Source organism: Tarenaya hassleriana, unplaced genomic scaffold (genome assembly GCF_000463585.1).
Source record: "Tarenaya hassleriana unplaced genomic scaffold, ASM46358v1 Cleome52, whole genome shotgun sequence".
Lineage (NCBI taxonomy): Eukaryota > Viridiplantae > Streptophyta > Magnoliopsida > Brassicales > Cleomaceae > Tarenaya > Tarenaya hassleriana.
Window position 1 is genome coordinate 486,690 of NW_010967884.1, and position 27,269 is coordinate 513,958.

Here is a 27,269-nt window from a genome sequence, read left to right on the forward strand (position 1 = left end):
CTCTTTCCCGAACACAGAACACATCATGTTGTTAAGCGACGCCGTTTTGAGCAGCTCACGCACGAAACAGAGTCCTTTTCTCTGTTTCTCGGCCAGCGACTCCACCATCTGGGCCGCGATCACGCGCCGCTGCGTCTCGGCGCGTCTGATCTGTTTCGGGCTGAACAGATGGTTCGACGCAATCCGACGCAGGGTTCTCCAGTACACGCCGTGAGGAGCGAACCCGATCGCCCGGTTAAACATAAGAGAGTACGCTGATTCCTTAACCGGCCGGTCCGCGAAAACCGGGCTGTTCAATATCTCCTTGGCCACATCCGGATCGCACGTGACGATCACGCGAGTGTCACCTAAGCTGAAGGCCATGAGCCGCTTAGCCTCGAACCGCTCCGCCGCCGCGGCGATGCGGCGGTGCGCGATGGTGCTCGTCATGAGGGACATGCTACCGACTAGAGGGATGCCTCGTGGGCCAGGGATCATGGCTCGGCCACGGACTCGGCCGTATTTTCCCCACGCGGGACCTCCGGGGTGGGCCCAGTAGAACAGAGAGACGGCGAAAGAGGCGGCGACGGCAATGAGGAGAGAGAAAGCGACGTGGGTTTGGGTTAGGACACTGCATTTGGAGAAGAGAACGAAGATCAAACTTGTGTAATCGAGCTCTGTGGCCATGGCGGAAATGAAGGAAGTGAGAGAGAGAGAGAGAGAGAGGAAAGCAGAGAGGAGGAAAAGGAGAGTGGCTTTTGGGCTGTGGGGCTTAAGATGAAGGGATGCGTTGGGTATTTATATAGATAATCCGAACACCCGCTTTGTTATTTATTAATTATTTCAAACAATTGATATATCTTTTTGTGTGTAAATAAAATAATTCTTTAATTGGTTGTCCTTTTTTCGTCTGCTTTTAAAATTTTGATGAGCTAATTTAATTTTATAGTCTTACTTGATCTCTTTTAGCTAGTAGTACGAGTTCAAATGTATCTTTGTAACTGTTTTTGTAAAATTATATTTACTTAAAATGCATATTTGCACGCATGAAATTTGTTACCTTTAAAACAGTAGTTAGTTTTCCCCATTATATTGATACTAATTTTGTAATTTGCAATTGATTGATCGTAAATTATCGTCAAATATTCAGTCGCTCGATGAGATAATTGGCATTTCTTTGCTTAGATTTATCGACTAATGATTTTGCTTTCGGCCTTGGAAATGGATAAAAAAGAAAACAAAAGTTGAACCACTATACAAAAGATGATTTGTACATATTTGGACAAAATAGTGATGTGAAACTATGGTGATTAAAATGATAACATTTTGAGAAAATCACCATTGCAAATAAAATTCTGAAAAATATAAAATTTGTTAACTATATTAATATTTTATGGTTATTTAAATGAATATTCTTTATATATAAGACTATAAGTAAATAGTAGGACAAGCAATATGTATCGATGTAGATGATAATAGTATATTATGAGGCTTTCAATTTGGTCATTTTTATTTATTTTTATTAATTTGATATAATCTATTTTACATTTGTTTTTCTATGACATATAAACAATCAACATACGTGTCACATTGAATTGATATTATATTTGATATCATTTATGGTTACTCCTAAACGTAACGTATTGATCCTTCTCTCCATAATCATATATCCATTAATAACCGATTATTAATTGAATCAATAGTAAAAATGGTATAACGGTTAATAATTAACTATAAATAATTACTAGCCGATTCAGTTACGTTACATTGCCACGGATGGGATTTAACGGTTGAGCGCCGCCATGCGCGAGGCGCGAAGGCGGTGGTGAACTCAAGGAATGAATGGGCGCGTGAGGTTCACTCTCGAATCTCCTTGGATCTTCGCGTGGCATCATATTTTTGTCGGGCCCACCTGTCCAATTTCCAAATGCTTGCTAAAAAAAATTATTACTCAATTTGGTACATTTTACATTTTAAAATAATAAATATATATACATTGATAAAGTAATGATTCCGGTAAACGAAGTCTAAATTAAAAATTTTCCAAGGGGAGTCGATCTCAACAAGAACGTCTCATTCATATCGCCGGTTTAAAGTTTCCTTGAATCTTACCAAAATTATTTTTAAACAACATTCGTTTCTTTCAAAAAATATATTTTTTTCATAAAAATGCATAGAGTCACAAGTTTATATTTATTTTTTTCATTGTCGTTTTTTTTTTTGCAAAAATATATGTGTTTGGAGGTTATATCTCACTACGCGTCTTGATAATTTAGTAAAACTCATGAAATTCATATTTCGAGTTGTAGAAATAAAATTTAAAACTAAATGGCTTTGAAAATTTGTATTCGATTAAAAATAAAAAAGTCAATTTCAGAATAAATTTTATAACATTTATGTACCCGATATCCGGGGTTATCTTTGTTCTTGGAAAAAAAATAAAAATTGGACTTTGGACTAAACGATCTTCAATTTCTTCCGTATTAAAATTTCAGACGTGGGAGCAATTATCAACCTTTCCAATTGCTTGTTTATGTGCGTCTTATCTTCTCCCCTCTTTTGCTTTTTAGATAGTTTGTGAAAATCACAAAATAAAAATACGGATTTAAGTAATTTAGATAAGGATAAATGAGTTAAAATAATCTTTAAAAATATTTATAGAAAAATAAACTTAGTTATTCTTTTACGTAAATAGACGGAAATATCTTGAAAATTATCATATTTTAAACAACCAAAAAAATTATATTTTACTAATAATCCTTTTACACGATGTCTTTTGCAATACTTTATCAGATATTAATATTTGATTTAATTTATCCTTTCAATTATTCGACTCTTATATTGTTTGTCTATTTTTATACAAAACTGCTGAATAGTTTTATATTTCGCATCACACATTTCCAACATATATTATTCTTTTCAGTTGTGATTTTATTTGAGTATTTGTATTTCTTTCTCATTGGTTTATTGACTTTTACATTATTCTTTATCTAACATATTTAACCGTAAAAATCTTAGTGAGCCACCTTCTGAAAAAAAAAAACAGGAAGTTGTCGGCTAAACAATAATACATCACATCTTACATTATAGCATACTCTTAAAAAAAAGAATGAACCAAATGGCTGGCAACGTTATTATTTTGCTTCTGAATATAGTTTCTAATTTTAGAGTAAATGAGCTGTCGTTATATATATATATATATATAATATTTATAGAAAACGAATGTAAATTAAGTTACATTTCGACAACGTCCCCATCACAACAATTAAAATTTCCAGTGCCGGAACTGGTAAATTAAGTTTAAAATATATAATTAACAAGAAAATGTCAATTCGTTGTCTGCTGAACTTTGTAGGAATTATTAAAAAAAAAACGGGACAATCAAGATTAGTAAATAATAAAATTATATATATATATATAACAACATTCTTGTAATATTTAAATACCGGTATTTTCCTCCGCATATTACTCCCGACAATATGTAAATACTATAATGTGCGATCTTGAAATTAATTAGAATATTCTTCCGTGTGTAGAAAGATTCGTAATAGAATATTTATGGTGATAGAACATTCGAGGTATTTTGCTTATCTGCATATATGGGATATTAAACAAATGATATATTAATTGGATACTAGATATTTATACGAAATTATTTGAAAAATAGTAATATGATTATATGCTAATTAAACATAAAATAAATTGACCTTTAGGCAAGGGCTTCAGCCAGGGATTGACCCCCCCCTCGTGGGGAAGACATTCTCCTCGGACAGATGTGTGTTTGCGTTTATGTTGTCGGCTAAGATGCGGTCGTGTACACACTAGTAGTCTGTACCAGTTATTTCATATCCGTTGATCTATTTTGTATCCGACGGATCAAAAAACGCCTGCCACGTGTTCGTCTCTAACAAATGTTTGCCACGTGGCGTGTTCATAATGTGTGTAGAGTTACGACAATATCCACCGGTGAAACCGAGTGTGATGTTTAAATGAAGGATATAATTGTCATTTCAGTTATAGATCAGACAGCCCACATGATCTGCGTGAACACAAAGCTAATCTATCTGGTCCATCGACGGCCAGAGTTTCTTGTCTCGCATGATGAGAAGTGCCTGACCGTTGATCTTTACAGCCGGTAGAAAACGTCATTTTTCATGATCAAAATTAAGGAATTTATTTTCAACCGTAAATTGATTTCATATTAGACAAAATCGACATCGATATATACAATCTATGTACGGACATTCGGTATGTATCATTCATGTTTGTAATTGCCCTTTTAGAAGGGGCAAAGTGAGCAGCCGAGCAATATGTATACTCCAATTCGTCGTTATGTTGCTGTCATGTTTGATTTTCAATTTGATGAGGAAATATTATGTAACTTTACCATATATTAATACAAAAACATGTTTAAGCATATATATATATACACATATGTATATGGATGAAAGACTATTACGCCATAGCCCACTCTCACTATACATATATGCATATATGTGGATGTGTGAAAGTACACGAAGAGATGCCATCGCCCATATAATAGTTTTTGGAATTTATGTTTAAACATTAAAGAGATTTCTGAATATTTTTGGACTTTATAACCCAAGTGGTGTCCAATTTGGGGTGGGTCCCAGCTCGATCTATTCAGCTGAAAGCTTGTAATTAAAATATTAAATAAAACAATTTAATTTTATGTAAAAATGATCCACTTTTACGAAGGTGATTATATCTAAGGAAATCGCATGGACTCCTTTGTCCGTTCGTGATCTAATTCCATAATCATGATTAGGGAGTGATTAAACTATGTCTTCGAAGACTAATTAAACTACTCCTTTATATTGTGAAGTGGACTGTCGTCATAGGTACATAGCATTGTACTTTATAAATTTCATGAAAACTTTGTATGGATTCATCAACGCCAATGGATTTCTAACCATTTGCAGGGAATAACCTTGGAGATATCGAATCCTCAATTAGATTAGATATGGTATTTACGCGACCAAGAGGAACCCGACCATTTTATAAACATATTATACCATATCTTTTGTTTTTTTTTGTTCCCCTTTTAACGTCACAAAATTGTTAAATTCAGGAAATATTATTTTATAATTAATGGAATTGGAGTGACGATGATGAGCATTATCAGGAGTAAGAATTTCTTTCAGAATTTTAATGATTTGATTTGGAAACAGTTTATTCGATATTATAAAATTTATATCAAATTAGTACAGTATGTTATTCGGTTTGATCTGCTACGGTACAATTTTTTTTATATAATATCGAATTGAACCGAAATATAGTTAACCGGTTCGGTATGGTTCTATTTTCTTAATTTTGATACAAAAAAATATATATTCCAACTAATATTAATATATAGAGAACGAATTACCATATATATTTTTTTCTTTCAAGAATTAATGTCAAAGGTGAACAAATATCTTAAAATTTTGACACACACATAATATATATATATATATATATATATATATATATAGTTACACACACAATTTATCAAGGAAACATATCTAGACAGCCAAATTTGTGGGAGTGCATCTTCTCATGCACTACATAGGCAGATGCATTACATCTACTAGTAGGCCTCTATATGTGTTTTTAAAATTTTGTATTATTTGTTAGTTATTCTTATCTATTAACTATTAAGGTTAAAATTTCCACCCAAAAAGTCACATTCAGTTATAAATGCTATATATTTTTTTACACATGTCAGGTTATATTTCAAAAAAAACAACATATGACCAATGCCTACCTCATTGTTTGCATATAATTTATTTTTTCGAGATGCTATATATATGTATGTATATATCCTTTTTAACAGGAGTATTACGTGTATCTGTAGTGTATATATATCTACTTTCAGAAAATCAAAATCGTTCTCAATCTAACTTTTCGTGATTATATGTCAAAATATTCTGTAATAATTGCAAAATTATGTCGCCCCTTTTTAAATCTTTTTTTTTCCTCTCGAAATGTTTATACGTACTACCAGAGAATATATATTTTTGAAGTCTACCTCAACTCTTGTTCAGATATATGTACGGATCACATTCATACTTCTGTCGCCACTACAGTATACTTTTGAGTGAATCAAATTAAAATATTGATGGCTACTAAAATTTATAATATTTATAAAATATTTGGAGCATTACGTCGAGATTTAGAGAATATTGATCTTCCACTAAATAAGCTAAAATAATGTTAATTGTTAATGTAGATAACTCTTGATCTCGTATCAATTTATTAATTAACGCGTAGTAGGAGAAATTCGTATCCTAGAAAAAGAGAATGGCTAAATATATTTGATTCGATTTATAATGAAACTAGCAACACAAACTCAATCCTATTAATTTTGATTAATATCTAATGATTCTCTTGTTATATTATTTTTTTTTTGTGTGATATTTTTATAATCGACGTGTCCAAGTATTGGCTGAATAATGGACACCCATATCTTTCAAATGAATGAGTTGTTTTGAAAATATTAGACGTACCTAATGATATGGTGGAAGTGAATTTATGATCTTTTATATGAAACGTGTGAATTGGAACAAAGTTGAGAATGAGCTACAATTTTCTCAAAGCATTATGTGACAGTTACTTCTTCTTTTCATGTGCATGGTCAACTTCTCAACACCATAGGCGATAGTCAATTGGATAACTTGGTGTAATGGACCGAGACCCAAACTAATCATAGAGACGGAAGTAAGCTATGTGATTGAAATTACGTTTCTCTTCCCAACTTAAAGTTCGAACTAGGGACGGAACAGATGCTTTACGTTCCAATTTCACCGGTTGAATTATCCAAATTAGGTTATATATATATATATATATATAAATTCATGCTTGAGTTTTACCAAAGAAGGAAGATCTAATGAAAGAGTAGGTAGGATATGTCACAACCTGTTATTTTCATGGAAACGCGAATATACATTTATATAATGTTAAGACTTGTATTAAATAGGAGAAAGAAGGAATCTAACAGCTTTGTTTCCACTTATTAAACTTTACTAGAAGAGAAAAAAAAGGGATCTTTCGTACGATATGGGGAAATGTAATATGATTGATATTCTCATGGGCATGCATGGCATCTCCGATGTCGTTCGTTTTTTTCAATGTGTTACATGAATCATACTATTACTAGATTCAAAACTTGTTCTTATATAGTACTAATGATAATCATGACAATAAATAAAATTTTGAGACGTACCAGGATTCCCATTCTCTATTTTTTTTATAGAAAAAAAGCCACATAATGAATTTGATTTCTTTAAAGTTCATATATATATATATATATACACATATATATATTCAATCTCTTTTTGTAGCTGCGAAGATTTGATTCTGATAGAAGTGTCTTAACAGTCACACACCCTCCACTTGCGTTTGCATATATATATCTGTGTGTCTCACCTTAAATTCTCCAAGCATGAACTTAGCATCTATTCCCTCTCCCATTCTCTCTCTCTCTCTCTCTCTCTCTATATATATATATATATGAGATCCAATTAATTAAATAAATGGAATTTTAAGTCCTTGTTAAAGGGTCTAAGTTTGAGCTAGATTTAGAGGATACAATAACCCGCTTTATAGAAACGAATCTTACCAATAAAGATCGCATGTGTGTGTGTATATATCTCTATTGCGTCCACATTTTTATTTATGACTTTATGCTAATTTTTGTATATGGAAAAGAGAATATTTTCCTCTCTGCATGCATGGCCAAGGGAAGAAGTCTAGCCGGAAAAAGAAATATTATTTCTTTAAAAATTTAAATTTGCCACAAGACCTTGTCCACATCCCATCAATTGCTATATTGATCGTTAATCATTGCAATTTCTATATTGATCGTTAATCATTGCAATTTCTATAAAGATCGAACTCCGAATAAGATGAATTCACGTGGATCGACGCATACAAGGCCTAATAATCGTTTATTAAGGAAATGGGCCTAAAGTAAACTCCATTGGGCTAAAGATTCGAATGGGCTTTAGTAGTGTATGTTCACACAATGGATCAAAACGGCGTCGTAGGACAAGAACCAGACGAGGCTTGCAATGGAGATTTCGGAGAAAACGAGATCACGAAGGGAAAATCACCCAAATAACCCATTTGGGTCGCATCTATTTCAGTGTACACCACCGAAAAAGAAATTTTTTTTTTTTCAATTTTAATCCACTTTTCGGTTGGAAAAGTCCGAAATACCCTTTTCGTTTAATTTTTTGCGACTTTATTACGACTAACATATAACTAATATACAACTAAAATAAGACATGATTTTTTTTACACCTTTTTTAGAATCAATTGTAACTATATTTAGATTTAATTACGAATTCGTAATAACGAAGTTGTTTTCGAACGGATAAATATCGTAATTCATTAAAGGTAATTTCGTTTTTTCACAAGAAAAAAAAAATGTGTTATGTTTTCGGTGGTGTACAGGTGAAATAGATGCGACCTAAGTGTGGGTTATTTGGGTAAAAAACCCGATCACGAAGCCATGTATACAGAAAATTGAAAGATCCACCATTTGACTGAAAATGTGGAGAAAGCCTTGACCTTGGAGAAGATTTCAGTTCCGGAGACCTAAGTTCTTACGGCGGGATCTTCGTGGAAGATCTTTGAACGCCATGAATCGATCGACCGACGAGTAAGGAATCACTTCCGTTTTCCCATCTCTTGAATCTGCTGTTACCTGTTTGTTTCCCCGGGAAAACACTTTTGAGGACATAATCTTGTTTTGTTCTTTTTTTTTTAATTACATCTGCGTTTCAATTGTACTGTTGGAGTTTGTTCTGAAGGATTACGGGAGATTTCAGGGTTCCATGCCTTCGCCTTTCTTCTCGTATCCCTACCGCCGCCATTGCTGGTTTCAGTTTCAGTACTCAGATCCCATATCCATGTCTCTTTCTGTCGGGTGGATCTTAACCCAGTTCATCATATGCCCTAAAGAATGTGTTCCCACACTCTGTAAGATTCTTCGAAGGTCAGTTAGTTTCAGTCCATATCTCGTGTTCTATCACTCCGCCCCTTAATTTTTATTAGTCTGATTTAGCTACAACATGTGAAATGTATACAACACTAGAGCACATAAGCAGGATTGAGAGAGAGAGAGAGAGAGAGAGAGAGAGAGAGAGAGAGAGAGAGAGAGTTTATACACAAACGCAAAGTGTTGACTGCTTTGTTGGTAACATTTTTCAGCTCTAAATCCCTGTAAAGTCGTGCGAGCGACAAACCCATTTGCTGGATAGCGAACAGAGTCTGTGGAACGTCTCTATATTCTGCTCAATCCTTCTGATATTGTTTATAATGCTTTAGAAACGTTCCGATCCTCATAGCCCGCCGAATCATTCTTCATATGCATCTGTTTTTTCAACTTTCAGGACCAGAAATCCCACCATGGATAGCTGCTGCTCGATTGGTCCAAAAGGGCATCAGACTTGAACCCTCCCCAGTCGTCGGATGAGGTTAAGCAACTATCAGCTGGTTCCACGATGCCCATAAGGTCTGGATCTTCATCGAGCCCGAAATACTCTGCCTTGATGTTGTTGTCGTCGTCGGACAAAGCCCATGGTCCGTTCTCATGCTTCACTTCAGGTTCACACCTCGCGTTCTCGCCGTTATCCGACTCATGATCCGTGCTGCTTAGAGCCGCGCCTTGCCCACAACACTGCACTTCCTCCTGCGATTTCTGCATCAGCTCGTTCAGCCTCTGCAACTGGACATGGATCAAAGCTTCATCAGAAATCTATTCTCTGTAATTATAATCCAAATAACAAGATAAACCTTCACACACCTCAGAAGCCAAAGCCTGCTTTTCTTTCTTCAGAGCTTCGCACTGGGAAGCCAAGTTGTTGTAATTAGCTTTGAGAATGTTGTACTCCTTCTCGAGCTGCTTGGATTTCCAACGCGCCCTCTTGTTCTGGAACCATATAGCCACCTGCCTCGGCTGCAACCCGAGTTCTCGGGCCAGTTGAACCTTCTTCCTGGGTTCAAGCCTCGTCTCTGTCTCGAACATGAGCTCCAATGACTTGATCTGTTCATCGCTGAATCTCTTCTGGTTATTGCACTTCTTCTTCTTCACGGTCATCGCTGCGAGTTCGCTGATGCAGCTAAGAGGGACGGCCGACATCGCCGGAATAGCCGCCGGAGGAGAATATTCTCCTCTTTCCGACATGGATTGAAGTTTTTGAATATTTGGGGCTCTCGTTTGGATCAGTCTTGATGGAAATTCTGCTGTTTCAAGTTCTGGAAGAAGAGGTTTTTCGATTTTTTTTCCTTTGGAATCTCGGTGATGGTGGTATTGGCCCCTTTATATACAAATGTGTGTGTGTATCAGTGTATGTATTACTGTAGGGCCTGTTGCAAATTAATATATATATATATATATATATATATATATAGGGTATATATCAGTAATTTTGTTAGAAAAATAAAAAAGGAAATAAATAATAAATAATTTCCACAATCAGTGGCTCGACATGGCTACTTCTAGAGCCGTCGTCTCTGTCACTCGTTTAGTCGCGTTTCAGTTCGTGTAAACTCATAATCCAACTACTGATAATATTTTACATTATAGATCATACCCTACTTCTACAATATATATATATATATATATATATATATGATCTTAGTTTATGCTGCATCCAAGTCAAGCCATAGATGTGTAATATATTGTTATTATATTATGATCTTAATATTATCATGTAGCGAAATTGTGAAAGAAAACTCACAGATCATAATCGCACGACGAGTGTTTCAGAAATCATAGGATAATAATATATTATGATGATTCCTTTGTCGTCACTCCATTCAGAGGTCGGCTGTGCGTGATAAACGTTCTAACATGACTTGTCATTAGGGTTTTAGTTCTTTTAATTTAATCTTAATTAATTGCACTAATCCAAAATTGTGTGGGCGGAGGAGTTCCCAGCCTAATGGTTAATGACAATCCATTTTCCATGAGTTTGTGGGTTCGAATCTCAGGTATGGTATTCCCCTTGAGCCGGTCAGCTTTACGAGGCTGGTTTACCTGCTCTGCGTGCCGGTGGGTTTTCTCAGATCAGCGATATTGTCCTGATACCGTTTTCGTCCGACCCATGGGTTGAGAGGCGTTGCAGTGTGCGGTGTCCGACCCGAAGGGTTGTAGGATAGGAGTTTCCCATCGTAACAAAAAAAAATTCTGTGGGCGGTCAGATAGTTACAATGTAGATTTATTAATTAGTCGCACATATAAGTTACAAGACGGTTAAAATCCACGTGTTGAACTTAGTAACGCGCCAAAATAATTATGACATTTGTTGATTTTAAAATGGAATACAACTATATAAATATAGATTTTTTTTTGTCATCGATTGTTGATGTATTTGATTATCATATTTATTGAAAGGGAACCGAAAATTAATGACATGAAATGTATGCATGTTTAAATTTATTTGAATCAATGCAGCTTTAGGCATTTTTATTATATATGATATAGATTGCGTAACTAAACGTTCTATTAATTGTTTATGATCCAAAAATCAATATTAACCAATATTTTGAATTCTTAAACCTTGTTAAAAAATCAATATTAACCATAGATTATAACTGCGAATATCTACTAACGTATTAGATTGTATACGTTCTACCGACAGAAAATTAACCCGTTTTAATGTGTACAAGTTTGACCCAAACGCATCTTAGTAATATTAAATTTCAAAAATATCACTTGTTGAAATTCGTTGCAAATTTCAGTTATTATAAAAGCTTTATTTTGATATTTTTTTAAAAAATTATCAAATAAATATCGTTCATTAGTTTTTTTTTTCTAAAAGCAACCAAATATTATGATTACTCTCTTAAAGAAACTTTTTATGTTTTGTGATTAGTTTAAGGTTACGTTTCACCTTGCTTGTCGGAAATCTCTTTTGACTAATTAAACACACCAACAAATTGCATCGGACCATCTGTAACATATTATACGGCGCCTTTATATAATCATATACGAAATACTTACATTTTTCTCTAATTTCTAAATTATTCATAAATTGATTGTAAAACACGGATCAGATTAAAATCATTAAGAAGTTTGCGAATATTTTATTTTATTTTTTCCTCAAACGTGGCTCGATTAGAAGAAATATGTTTATTTCATAATATAGAATTTTAATGAGTGAGATTTAGAATTTTAGAGAGGAAGCTGTCGAAATCAACCAATAGAAAGTGCCACTTGTTTGGGAATGACAAGTTGATCTTGCTGACGTGGCGGTCGATTTGTGGTTGTGCCCGGAAATTTTATTCGACAAAAATCCACGTGTCGGGTGAAATAAATATCGTGGGTTTTTTTGTTTTTTACAAGAGCCGTATGAGATGACAATTCCTTTGCAAAATTTAATATTTTGGTTTCTTTGTAAAAAAAAAAATAGGTGCCTTGTCTTGTTCGGTCTTCCTTACAATCTCCTCACCTAAAAACGCGTGTCCCTCTAAATTTTTGACAGTATTACATTTTCTATATAAATTTTAGATTTTCAGAACTTTTATTTAATACTATCAAAGATATGAATTTTAGTTATAATCATAAAATATAAAAATCTCAAGTATTTTTATTTTACGTGCATTTGAGCGAGCTCCTGTTCTGATAATATAAAAGGCTTTGTCAGAATCTTACGTTTAAAATATTTTAAACTGGTCGAAACGATTTATATAGCACATTTTTCACCGCCAAAACGTTAATTTTAATTTTTAATTTAGGAAAATAAAAATTCCGAAGCACTCTGGTCAATTTCTTCGACGTTATCAATAGTTATATATAATTATCATCAAAAGGAATATAATAATTTATATTATCTCTATCGCATGCAACTCTAATGGCCAACAATCTTACCCTACTCCTTCAACTGCTACCCTAAAGCAATTGGGAAAAAGCAGCTCGTTTTTTTTCTTACAAAATAAATAAACATTTGCAACAAAAAAAAACCTAAATTAAAACAATTTAATTAAAATAATAGAAAATAAGGGGGCAAAAAAAACAAAAAGATAGGAGTTGACAAGGACGGTGAATGATACGACGTGAATTTTATCCGTAGTATATGTAACCAGTGGTCGTTTTATTGCTTTTCCCTGAGTGGAACTAGGGGCGGCCATTTCGGTTATTAACCGAATAACCGAGTCGAACCGAACTGAATAAGACATAACCGTATCCGAACCGAACCCGACATCAAAACCGAACGGTTATGATTTACTTAATCCCGAAAAACCGAAATCGAAACCGAACCGAATCGAATAAAAAATAACCGAAAAAACAACCGACATTTTCTTTGGAAAATTGAACTTTTTACCAAAACCGAACCGAATCCGAACCGAAAAATAACCGAACCGAACCGAACTGGAATTTATATAAAAATCGAATGGTTATAGTTTTTCTATAACCGAAATAACCGAACCCGAACCGAAACCCGAATTGGCCACCCCTACGTGGAACATATCTACAGTACGGAATATACTTATCCATACAGACATGCTTTGTTCACTTAGATATGATCTGAACACAAAGGGTTCCATCCTATTTTTTTTTTAATAGTTCGAAAGTTCACCTATTCGATCAAACTACATTTAAAATTCTGAAAAAAAACCCATGTCAACCGTCTCTAAATGAAGATTCGAATCTTGGTTAAGAATAAGTTTTGTTCCATCCTTTATCAATTGAACCACCAAATCTTGGATTTGTTTCATCATATTCTTAATTAACGACGAACATTATAAGAAGTAAAACATTAACAATATATATAAGGAGTTATTCAATGTTTCCGAGGTTTGTTAAGACGATATAATCCTAACATTTATCTAACTTTTTTTTATTGGAGTTAAAAATCTAGAATATATTTATGAAATTTCCAATTTATATTGGTGGATATCGCAATCTTTACTATATTTAGATTGTTTTTTTCTTAAAATAGTTGCATGGAAATGAAATAGTTTCCTTCAACTGTGCAAATATTGGACAAACCCAACAGTTGATGGTCCAGTGGTTGAGAAGTGACAAAGTCATCCTTAAAACTCTGAATTCGATTCTATTGGTAGAGAGGTATGTAATTTCTGGACCAAAATAATTCATATATAAAGACTGTTTCCGACTTATGATGGATATGGTCGGATCGAAGGTCCGGAGAACTATCCTGACCATAAAAAAAAATATATATTGGACACGTACGTACGATAGTAGGACGCCGAAACCCAAGTTTAGGTGAGATGGTGTTTGCCCTGGTCGGACCCGAGCCGTTGATTTTGGATCCGACCCATCTTATAACACACAAGGGTTTGTTTATTTGTCACGTGCCTCGTTTGGGTTTAGGTCCCGATCCACTTCCATTACCAAACCAATTAATTGACCATCTTCTTTCCTTTGTTTTTCTATCAACTATCTAAAGAAAAACTAACAGTTAATAGATGATCCATCCGCACTAAACTATAAACCCAACGTTGAGAATTCAAATTTTTATTATTACCTAAAACAGAAAACAGAAAAACTCAAAAAGTAAAATTTCCTTTTTTTTTTTAATTAAAAAAATTCTTTTTTTGTTCTTATTGGATCGTTCGGACAGCCCATCCGCAATGTTGATGGCCCTTTTCAGCCCGTTTAATGTTCAAGCAGCCGACAGTGGCCCAACTACTAGAATGTATCTAACGTCAATTCGAGTGTACAGAAGTAATATATACATATATATATAGACACTACCGTCTAATAGCATGTGCACGAGACCCCAAACTTTATGGATTTTTTTAATCAAACTAATTATCAATAATGGATATATAATTATTAAAAGATTATAATTGTGATAGAATATGAAGAGATAAAATTTTATTTGTTCTCTAACTTAAAGTCTTTAAAATCTAAAATAAAAAATATTTTAAAAAATTAAAATCGAATATATAAATATAACTGATACAAACTAAAGATTTCTTAAAACTCGTAATGATTAAACAATTTATCTAAAACATTTAAAAATAAATTATTATTTTTAATCTGTAACTAATATACTATAAAAATTCAAGAAAGGAGACATTTAACATTTCAAATTTTTGCAGTTTTAATTCTACAATCACAAATCATTTATCTTTTTTCTCAAGAGACCAAGATGTCATGATATAGTTTTATTTTTTCTTATTATAATTATTAATATCAATATTTTAATATCGTTCCTAACAAAATTATATTCAAACATTTAAAATTTATATATATACACGTATATATGCATAAATAAGTAAATAAAAGGGTTAAAGAGGGTGATGTAGGTAAAAACAACAGTAATGTTGACAAGAAGGGGTTCGGTTCCATCAATGGGTCTCATATAACTTTAGGAGCTAAAAATGGTGTAGCCTGAGTTCCACACATGTAACTTTTTTTCTTATTTCGTTTTTCACGTTTTCCTTCTATTTTAACAAATTATTATATTTCACTTACCATCTAATACGGAAATTGAATAGTCTTCCCCCCCCCCCTTCAATCTTAAGTTTTAAAAAGGTTGCATCTTAAATCATAATGTGTATACATATATGTATATATATATATGAAAAGATGGTTGAATATTATAATCGCCATGAATTATTTTCCGGGCCTTTCTGCTTTGACCCCCCAAGAGAGAGAAAGTGAAGAAGATGAGTTGGAATCAGGAGAAATTAATGAAAGACAGAGAATACGAACAAAGAGAAAGAGGGCATTCAATGAGTTGTACTCCTCATTCATCTCTCGCTAATTACAATGCTATCCCCTATCTATTTTTTCCCATCATTATTAAATACTTAATTTCCTCCTATTTTTTTTAATAAGAAATAGCTAAACACGATTGGAGTTTCTTGGTGTTATTTTAATTACTAGTATAATTTGAAATTGAACCCCCCTTTCTTATTTTATTTTTCTCTATATCGAATAGTAAAAAAAAACAAAATTAAAACTCATTCATCGTTATCGACAGTTCAAGCTTTTTTAGTTCGAAAAATGTAGTCATTTTTATTAAGAAAATAAGTTGAATATATATTTTGATAATAAATAAAAAACAAAGCAACCATAAAACCTGCTCCATTATCTCCTTACGATTCAATACAATAGGCTAAATTATGACATTTGTTTTCAAATACCAATTGCCTAGAAAACTTTGACCAATTTCTTTCCTTGAATCAATCAAACAAAAAACATGGTATAAATATCTGAAAAATTTCATGCGAAAAAAACCCCGAATTTTCTAGATGACTAGAACATATGATAGCATCATTACACACGTATCTAATCATGGTATAATGAAATGTTAATTCATGATTAAGATAACTAAACACATGATGTTTCAAAGTGATTTGAATTAGTCATGAGGGGGTACAATACAATCTAAGATGTGAAACCATTTGAAAACAGTGGAGCAAATGAGTCTCGACGGTTTAACTATTAAGATTAATTTAGTGAGCAGAAATAAAAATTCAATTAAATTTTTTGAATAAAATAAAGGAATGTGAGAATCGACAACGTGGGTTCGGAGATGCAGGGATTTGACATTCACGTCTTGTTTCTCTCTCCTCTCTCTCTCTCTCTCTCTCTCTCTCTCTCTCTACTCCCTCAGACACAACTCTCGAAGACTGTCAAAACGTTGAAATCTGAAGCCAGAATCGTCTTCTCCATTTGTCATTCTCATGCACAGTATACGTATTCTCTCACGTACGTACGTACGTACATATTTATGTACATATATCAGAAACATATACGTACGTATTAACAGCGGGAATTCATGTGGTTTCTTGGACATTAGCAAACTAACAAATGTTGCAGCACATGTCGCGGGCACTCTACGCTTTTAAAAATAAATTATCGTATTTTATCCCGCCTGTAATACTGTATTGATGTACCAAATGTATATAATATAAAGACATTAATGCATTTCTTTATTAAATTGCACCGCAACGGTCCATATATATACATAATTCCGTATACATACATATGCATATATATGCATAACGATCCTACGGAATCTAAAGTAATCGGACAAAACACTAACAGGAAAAACACTAAACGTGGTTTCTAATTAGGGTTCTTCAATACGGCAATTATTTTTTGTCCAGCTGTTTGGTTATATATATTATATAAAGTGCTAATCACCGCATAGACCTTATATTATATAATTTTAGTAATGATTTATGAGGCGCTAGACACACAACTGTTTATATAGGTTGGTAAAAAGAAAAACTCACGAAAAACGCTTCTGACGTATAAATAATTGATTACCTCGATATTTCTCAATAATAAATATATGGAATTAGAAAATGAAACTGTGTAAGGTTTAAAAATAATAGATAAAACTTTTTCTCCACGGATTTTGCTGAGCTTAATTATTGCGTAAGAAACATAACTGACAGTTCATTTATGTGTTTTGCATGAAAATCATAAGCCCTAACAATAATAATTACAGCATTCTTAATTGGTTTCTTCCATATTAACTTAACGTCGACCGTTATATACACTTTGATGACTTTCATCTCCGTTATATGTGACTTATCTCCGTAATTATTGATACATAAGTTACTCCCTCCATTTCTTAATCGGTAGGTAAAATTTTTTGTTTTTTAAATGGATGTTATACTAGTTTTTTATGTAAATTCTTAAAATAATTTTTAATTTTATCTTTAATGAAAACTAATAAATTCCAATAAATTAATGAATATTAAATATATTTTATCTATTACATAAATGTATATATTATTTCTTACAGTTTTTTAAAAAAAATTAAAACGTTAATAATTATTATGAAATGAAGGGACTATATCAAGATTCCGGATACAGGTGTAGATCAAGATACAAATTTTTTTTTCGCAACGCATTTGTCTTCAATTATTCGAATTTATATAAGAAAATATGAATCTGACAGCATCGATAAAAACGATTGGAATTTGGAAAATGAAAATGCATATTCATATTTGTAAATAAACGAAGCAATATTATATATTAAGCGGCGTGAAAAAGGTATAGAGAGAGAGAGAGAGAGAGAGAGAGAGAGAGAGAGAGAGGGAGGGGTTGTTGGGTTTGACCTAAACCACAAAGAGTCGCCCATGAAAACGGGCCAGCGACACGACGATCCGGAAACCCCAAATATAGAAATTAATTACGACCATAAAAAAATAATCGTTGTTAAAGTAGAGGAGAGGTGTAATGCTGCAAAAGTTTGAAAATTTGAATGAAAGGGCGAAATTAATAATGGTGGCAATGCAATAATAAACTTTAAAAAATAAAATGAAAGGGAAAAAAAAGGTGGAGGACAATAAATGCGGGATGCTAATATCGGGCAGATCAATAACTCAACCACTCCCCTGACTCACTTTACACACAGACCCTCCTCCTTTTCCTTTATGATTCCTTCTCCACCTTTCAATTATTTTTCTTTTTCATTCCCATTTCCGTTATTTTTACTTGTTATCGATATTCAATTTCGCCCCAAATTAATTACTCCAATGTTCGGTTTCTTATGGTTTGAATTTGCTAGAGATATATATATATATATCTTCTGTATGTAAATTGAATGATATAAGATTTATCATATTGAAATATTGTAACATGTTTGCAGAGATTATGATTATTATGTGCATAAAATATTATCTAATACACGTCCCAACATTATGAATTATAAAATTGTGGGGAATTCAGAAAAAAAAAAACTACAACGGTTGAAAGTTTTTCCAGTGGTACTTGATACAATTTATTCTTTGTAACATAATATAACAGATGATAACACTGTCACATATAACAAATAATGTACTAAACAGAAGGAAGCAAATGAAGAAGAAGAATGGGATAAATATGATTTTTTTTTTGAAAATTTCCTTGAACAAGTAATAACACAGTAATGGGAATCCAGTGATATGTCTCAAAAAGTAAATCCAATGTTACTGTGAGATCTTGAAACTTGAAAAGGCATATATACGTATATACATTGTATGTATGTGTGTGTATATATCTGTGGAGGGAGAGAGGGAGAGAGAGAGAGAGGGGTCGTGGTCACAATCGGTGTGGGGTCTGGCACCCATGATTTTGTCTTTTTTATAGCTTTGGTTCTCCACATTCTCACTTTCTTCATAAAACCCCCTTTTTCCTCTCATCATTCCCTTCATCATCACTTCTCCCTTCATCACCACAGTCTCTCTCTCTCTCTCTCTCTCTCTCTCTCTCTCTCTCTCTCTCTTCCCCTTGGACTCAGCCGGGTCTCATGGGGGGCGGAAGAGATAAGAGGGAGATTTAAATAAAAAACCCTAGAGATTAGTTTGCTGATGGAATAATTGAAGGGGGTTTCTCTTTTGAGGGGAATGTTGTCTGGCTCGAGGACTCTGCTCTTCTTCTCCATGGCATCGTTTCTCCGTTTTTTTACACCTAATCGGAGATTCGATTCGAGATCTGATAAGGGCTTCAGCGTCGTCGGACCAGGCTTCATTCCCCCCAATTATTTCTCCTTGTACCTTCTTCTGCCGCCTCGTTCTAGGGTTTCGATCTGGGAATCCATATGTAAAGGTTTGAACTTTATCACTTTTCCTTTATCGAATTCGGATTTTTTTGCCACTGATTTTCAGGGTGGGAAAAAGAGGGCTTGTATGGTGGGCGTTCGAGTTCTTTGGAGACCAAACAAAAAAAAATCAGGTGGGTTTTGTATGTGTTGCAGATTGGGGTAATGATGAGGGAATCTGACTTTCTATTCCTCCCCCCCCCCTGTGAGATGCAGAAAAGTTGTTCATCATTACATCCTTTTTTTCTCTCACGTTTTCTCTTCGCTATGATTTTGTCATGATTGCTTGCTGTCAGAGCGTTATTAACCTAAGATCTAGATCTCATATTATGGTCACGATGATGGTCTATTTGTCTGGTTCCTCCTCAGATCTGTCTGGTTCTAATCCAACACCCAGATCTCTTAGATCTGAACCTTAATTCGACCCAACTAATTCTTTCTCTTACTACGTAACTAGGGTTTCGTGGATCATGTCCGTCCTCGAAACATCCAGTGAGCTTGTCTCAGAGATTAGCGAAAGGAATCTGCATATTTGTTTAATATCTTGTTTTTGTTTCTTTCGCTAGTTGATTGAGAGCCTTTTTTTCCCCGACTGTGCAGAGAACTTTGATTTCAATTTTGTTTTTTTAGTTTTTTGAATCACTCGCGTTGTAATCAACCATTTGGTTAAATTGATCCCATTATCCTTTTTTATTTAACTAGTTAACAAATGCACATTTATCTGTTAAAATTAATATATATATATATATATGCATACATACACACATACACATACGCGCATGTTGAAAGACACTCAACCTTATCCACCTTTGCCCACTGGATAATGTTCAAGTACATCATAGTATGTGGGTATAAGCTTTGGATATCTAATGAATGTAGTGATCACCAAATATGGTTAAAAAGCTTATTATAACTTGCAATTAATGTACATAACATAATTCGACGGTTTATTCTGACCAATACAGTCATTGCAGATCTGAATCATTCCAATGCAGAGCTGTTCTTCAACGCAATCGAAGCTTAACAACGAGCATAACAAACAAAGGGAGCCAATTTAAGTGTATTTGAAGATATTTTTGTGTAACATGCTGTTCATCACTAGCCAGCCCTTTAAGTGAAATGATCTGTACGAACCTTATAGCGTAATGTATAATAGCGTTTCGTTAGGGTTTTGGACTGAATTATGCTATTCGATTCAATGATAAAAAATATCGCGATTCGTAACATTAGTTTTATTTAATTTTCTAAGAAAATGGCGAACGCCACGCAGAAAGGGAAGGGGATTAGCCTCTGGAACAAATGAGAACGTTGTTGCTTTGTGACGAAACAAGAAGAAGAAAAAGCGAGTAATAAACGGAATATATATATATATATATATATATATATATATATCAAATATTGCAATAAAAAAATAAATGCGATTCACTTTTTGTAAATCGAATTGCTTTTTCGTATTCCAAAAGTTTTGACGGATTACACAATTTTCCAGACTTGTCGGTTTTGAAATATTTGACATCTTCAAAAAAAACAAAGAAATATTTGACCTCATTATTATTTTTCGGTCTATTGTCTGTGCTAGGGGTGGCCATTTCGGTTATTAACCGAATAACCGAACCGAACCGAATAAGATATAACCGTATCCGAACCGAACCCGACATCAAAACCGAACGGTTATGATTTCCTTAAACCCGAAAAACCGAAACCGAACTGAACCGAATAAAAAATAACCGAAAAAACCGAGAGAATAACCGACAATTTCTTTGGAAAATTGAACTTTTTATCAAAACCGAACCGAAAAATAACCGAACCGAACCGGAATTTATATAAAAACCGAATGGTTATAGTTTTTCTATAACCGAAATAATCGAACCCGAATATAACCGAACCGAAACCCGAATTGGCCACCCCTAGCCTGTGCCGATAGTTATATATATATATATATGGCTGTGTATATATATATCCACTAGAATTAAGGAGAACATATTAGTAAAAAAGTGATTTTCGAAATCGGCACATTTCGCTTGTATTATAATAAAATCAGGCTTTCGCTGATTTGAGGCCCGCTGTTATAATTCATAAAATTAAAAAATCGCATATTACAAATTTACATACAAAATGGGCGTGGACTCTTATCATAGTGACATCATTAGTTATCAATGATCGATTGAATATACTTGATACCAATAACAAATCCAAGATTCAGTCACAAAATTCAGCCCGAGCCAAACCCAATTCTCAAAATTCGAATTAATCGAATCCAAATTAATCAATAACCGAATAAATCGAATCAAACCGTTAGTCCACTAATATATAGATATATTTTTTTGGTAAAGAAGTCCAGCAATATATTGCCGACTAATATGCAATATATAATATATCAAAATAGAAAAATCTATTTCATAGAATTGTTCATATATTTTTATAATTATAGTATACAACCAGACTTTTTACATTTTTCTTGGATAATGTTGCGAAATTTGATTTATTTACTATTATAGCGGAATCGAATAAAATTGAAATTTGATTTGGTTATTAATTGATTACAATAATTAAATAATGAAACCGATTAAAATCAAATTACCTTTTCATTATAAATTTTCAAACCACGAAATAATCAAATCCAAATTAACCGTTAGCAAATAAATCGAACTTGAAGCGTTCGCCCACCCTAATTAATTCTAAGCCCGGGAAAATCTCTCCAATAATATTTTTTTCCCAAGGTAAAATAATATTTACTTGCGTTTTCTTGGGAAAATTTAGCACGTGGTCTAAAATGGGCTACTAACATGCTTGTAAAACTTCGGCCCATTTCATAGTCCGGAGGAAATTGGACATGCAATAGCGTTGTCAAACGCTACAACTCATTTTATGTACTCTATGTAAATATGAGAGAGAGAAGAGCAATTGTAATTTGTCAAGTTTCCATTAGGTGAGGTGCGGGAACTGAATCGTACCGAACCGAAACAAATCGAATTGAATCTTTATAAAATGGAAAGAATCGAAACGAATCATTCTCAAACCGAATACCGAAAACGTCCATCCCTAATTTCGATTGAGTTAAATAAATTTTACAGCGACAAATTTTATGTTTATTCGTCAATATAAAGGTAGCTTCCATTATTAATAGACAAAAGATGTTAATGATTATATTCGAAAGGTTAGTAGAGATAATATTAAATTAAATTAAAGTTCCCAAATTGAAAGTTTCACTTCAAACTGTGAGAGATTCGTCTCGTTATTTGCAACAGATGGGGAGGTCAGTGGGCCGTCTCTCTACGTCCGTTCAAAAATCAAATTCAACTGTTAGAGATTCCTTATTATTATTACTTTAATTGAAAAGCTAATTTAGAGTCATCATCTACTCCAGGCATAGGTCTACAAGCAAACATTTCATTTTCTTTTTTCTTTTTTCTTTTAATATTTTATGTTGTCAAGCATATTATAAAATAATCTAATTTTTTATAAAAATATTGTCTCAAATGTTGGACTTTGTTTCAACTTAATATTCTCTCTCTCTCTCTCGCGTTATTCTTTTTCCTATCATATATTTTCAAAAGATACTATTGTATTATAGTTAGTAATCTATATATTTCATTTAACCTTTAGATATTTGTAGATTTTGGAACTTAATATTTTTTGAATCCCGGAGGTAAGTACCTTTAGTCCAAATAAGGAGTGACATGTTAATTGGAACCCTTAATATTTGTAATATAATCCAGTCAAAAATAAGTTATAATTGATTAAGTTAAATAATTAAAAACATATTTTTTTATTTAAGACTAAAGTAGAATATAGAATATAGAACTGTTTTTATGGATGTGTTAATACTTTCAAAAATATTTGGAATATCTTATCTTTTTATGCATTTTTTATCTCAAAATTAATACTGATATTGTAATACTTATTAAAAGAATCTAATCAAAATTCTTCTATTTTGTTTGGCTGTACATTATATAAATAAGACATAAAAAATAAGAGAATAAATGATTCACGAAAAAAAATAGATACTAAATTATATATATATATTATAAATTTTAAAATTTTGAGCTATAAAAACTAATATGGAAATAATCCTACTGAGACTTTGAATAAGTTTTTCTTCAAATTTACTTTTAAAAAGGTAAGTGGCTGGTTATTTAAAATATTATCTTTCTTAAAAGGAATTTGAATGTCTTGGAAAAGTTTAAATTTAATATCAAAATTCTATATATAAAAAGTTAGATTTGATTTTTCCTCCAAAACACGTGAATACTATTTTGTTATATGAACTTATATTTTTTATTTGTTTAACAAAAAAAAATTGAATCTAAATCTCTCATACCATTAGAATCTATTTTTCATTGATATTGAATTAAAAAATTAAATGTACAATACAAGTGAAAATATTATTGTTAATAACGTTAAATAATAAAAATTAAAATGGATGATAATTTTTTATAAAAAATAATGATAGAAATTATAAAAATTAGAAAAAATATTCAATAACTTGTACAATATTGATATTTGGATGCGGAATGCTCAACATGGAAAGAGAAAATGATTTTTTTTCAAAAATTGGGCTAAAAAGATTGCGATGAGTTTTTTAGTTTTACTTTTAAATAAAAGTTAAAAATATTAAAATGATAACAAATTTTAAATGTTTATCAATATAAAAATTATTAAACATTATTTGTTTTTTAAAAAATCTTGAATATGGGGTCTCTTGAAGGCGACTGCAGTGCAATTCACATGTGTTCTAAAATCCCTCAAATATAATAACTAATATTATCATTAAAACTAAAAGTAGATTATTAATTAATATTAGTCTTAACATAATCACCCGTAAATATTAATTTTAATATCTTTTGTTTTTATATTATCTGTTTTGTTATTAATTTGTCGCTTTAAAATTCGTATTTTCTTCATAAATAATTTACTTAAAAAAAGAATATCGAATAATCAAAATTTGCTGAAACATATAGTATCTTAGATGTGCTCATCTAATAAATAATTCGTTTTAAAGTTAAACCATTATTTCCGCGTACCCATCAAAACCCTAGCGTTATGGCTCTTCGAGTGTATAATAGTTTAGATGTCTTTGACGCGTCCATTACTAAAATTCCACATGCACTTTACCATGCAATACACGTGGTTAGTTACTCCAATTGCTTTAATTTGCAATCAAATCAAACTATTTTTGTATCAAATCAATTCAAATAAAAAAATATATGCATATGTATGTATATAATATTTGTTTTTAAAATAAAAATAGGAAAAGAAACTCCTTATGTATGTTTGATAATATCAGTTTTAAATTGAAATAACGAAAGCTTTGATTGATTCAATTGCATAAAGTTGAATGTGAAAAGCCAAAACGCGTTGCTGCCGATCCAATTCGAATCACATCAAATGACGAACGAAACCGAAGATTCCAATGCTTTCGCTATGAAATTATCTTTTTTTTTGTTGGGCCAAAAGCTAACATCACCTTTTGAATTGCGCCACGAATCAAAGCTATGATACGTGCTCAATGTCTTCAACGTTGATGTTAACCCCATCGTTAATCATCTCCTTAATCTCCTTTTTTTTTCACTTAATATCATCTCTAGCTCCGGTTTGAATGATCGTCCTGAACAAAGTCCCGATCTGTAAATAACCTCTGTAATGTTATAGTAATTGAAATGGGTTGATTAGGCTTCAATAAAATAAATATTTTGTTGCATCTTCCAGGACTCTGCCACCACTGCACAACTGCTCCGACATCGTCTAGATCGATCAGTACGAAGCACACTTTTATCGCTCCCGCAGGAACGCGACTGCAAAAGCAACGAACTCCTCCAGCAGTGGTACTCCCTCAATCTGAACCGAGATTTGTAATTATAAGCCATGTATGAGTTTGTACTGTATTCCTTTGTAAGGGTCGAATAGCGTAAGCTTCAAGTGTGGATCGGGGATCCTAGACTATGTACCACCCCTTTTTGAGAAATATACCCAAATTTCATTAAAAAAATTTGTAATCTCTCTGTAATAAAGTTTGATGAACAAGAAAGGGAACGAGCGAGTTGATAGACAAAACATCTCGTCGTTAACCAAAAAAAAAAAAAACGAAAGATCTTTGCCTGGAGAAAACCAGCTCCGCATTAAAATCCTTGTCAAAGAGAAAGAAAAAAAAAGGTGGAAATAAAAAGGAGGAAAAATCCAAAAATAATTTAGAGAAAAAAAAAAGTGGTGAAGAGTTAGGGTTAATTTGTCGGAGAATCGGATCTCTTCGGACTTTTGTCTCCCTTTGAAGCGAGAGAGGATGTCGTCGTGAAAAGATGGTTCCTTTATCTGCATGTTTGTACGGCATTGCGTAGTCTATATACTTTTTCGTATCATGCGTTTTCGAAGAAACTAATTTGGTTTATTCGCTGCCTTTCGTTTTTTCTTGTGAAATGTGTAATCGGCCAACAACAAATAGCTTTTATACTTTGCCTTTGGACCTATGATTTTAGTCGAATTACAACTTATATGTTGCGCCTGTACCCTAACCTAGCTATGACTTTGGTTGTTAAATGTGCGTCTTACCCTCCTTCACTATCCACCCCGACCTAAACGCTGCGTTTTCGCTCTCCTGTTGTAATGTCCTCAACCGATCAATCATCGGGGTTTCAGTTGTAAACCAGATAGATCCGGAAATCCTCTATTTGCTTCAGAGGATCACCATTAATGCTAAACAACCTTCGACAAACTCCATCTCATCCTGAAACGGTGTCCCGTTCATCGCGGATTCACCCTTAGTTACATCAGCAAACTCAACGCTTCATTGAACATGCCTACTAGCGGAGTCTTTGTCTGTATATCTTAGCACTTGTCTTCTGCAATCACGAAATGCAAAGGCACATTTAATTCTTTGCTAAACAAATTGCGTTTTGGGAATCACAATAGGTTTTATAATTTGATAGGTTTGTATTCAATTCTGAGTTCTTCTATCAGGCGCCCTAGTGCTTCCTTAAATGACTTTACTTGATGTTAGATAAGGTGAGTCGATTTGAGAAATCGATTAGACTCATGTGATGAGTTTAAAAGGCCTAATGGACTCATGTTGTCGTCAAACGTTCGATCTCGAATTGGGGAGGGAGAACCGTTATTTAATTTCGTCTCTTTCCATGAAGTCGTCACCGATGTGATGTAGCTGGTTTGAGAGGGTGGTCGTGGGCTCCCTGTCCCAGGTCTCATTCTCGAGCCACGGGGTGAGAGGGTGAGACGTGGTTAGGTGCGTTTTAAATACTGTTCCCGAGTCCATGGGATGCAGGTTGGGGCGAAGGCCCAAGTGAACCTCCCGGTTAAAAAAATATATGTCGACTGTCGAGTATTAAAAAAATATGTTTAATTGTTAAGTTACAATTACTATACAAAAAAACAATTATATAGCGACGGAAAAATCCGTCATTTTTAAAATTTAAATAAAACTTATATGTTATATGTACACATATATACATTCATATATATATATACATACATTCATATACACATATTACACATACAAATATACATTTCACATACACATACACACATATATATATATTTTCATATACGCATATACACACATATATATACACATAAATACATATACACATACACATATACATTTTAAAAATACATACACATATACATATTCACATTCACATACACATACACATTCACACATATATATATATATATATATATTCATATATATATACACAAACACATATACAAACACAAATATATATATATATATATATATATATATATATATATATA

General features: G+C 32.9%; 2 protein-coding genes and 2 long non-coding RNA genes across 5 annotated transcripts in view; 2 read left to right on the top strand and 2 right to left on the bottom strand.

The window, feature by feature from the left end:
* LOC104827636 (cytochrome P450 78A9-like) overlaps positions 1–775 on the bottom strand; it is a 2,129-nt gene extending 1,354 nt beyond the window's left edge. Inside the window, exon 1 of the mRNA XM_010560840.2 lies at positions 9–775. Coding sequence (XP_010559142.1) covers positions 9–666 — 658 coding nt within the window. The 5' untranslated portion in view covers positions 667–775. The remainder of the gene's footprint in view (positions 1–8) is intronic.
* Positions 776–8,457: 7,682 nt separating this feature from the next.
* LOC104827638 lies at positions 8,458–9,462 on the top strand. 2 transcript variants are annotated; one of them, XR_773925.1, is made up of 3 exons: positions 8,458–8,644; positions 8,784–8,980; positions 9,378–9,462. It is a non-coding gene; the product is annotated as an uncharacterized LOC104827638 (long non-coding RNA). The 2 variants fall into 2 exon arrangements; XR_002024649.1 differs by having other exon boundaries at positions 8,814–8,980.
* On the bottom strand, positions 9,067–10,363 carry LOC104827637 (homeobox-leucine zipper protein ATHB-7-like). Its single transcript, XM_010560841.1, has 2 exons — positions 9,791–10,363; positions 9,067–9,712 (listed from the first exon to the last, which is right to left on the bottom strand). The coding sequence occupies exons 1-2, from the start codon at positions 10,169–10,171 to the stop codon at positions 9,374–9,376; spliced, it is 720 nt and encodes a 239-aa protein (XP_010559143.1). The 5' UTR covers positions 10,172–10,363; the 3' UTR covers positions 9,067–9,373.
* An 8,788-nt stretch (positions 10,364–19,151) lies between these two features.
* Positions 19,152–20,731, top strand: LOC104827639. The gene is made up of 2 exons (XR_773926.1): positions 19,152–19,639; positions 20,480–20,731. It is a non-coding gene; the product is annotated as an uncharacterized LOC104827639 (long non-coding RNA).
* Positions 20,732–27,269: the final 6,538 nt, after the last annotated feature.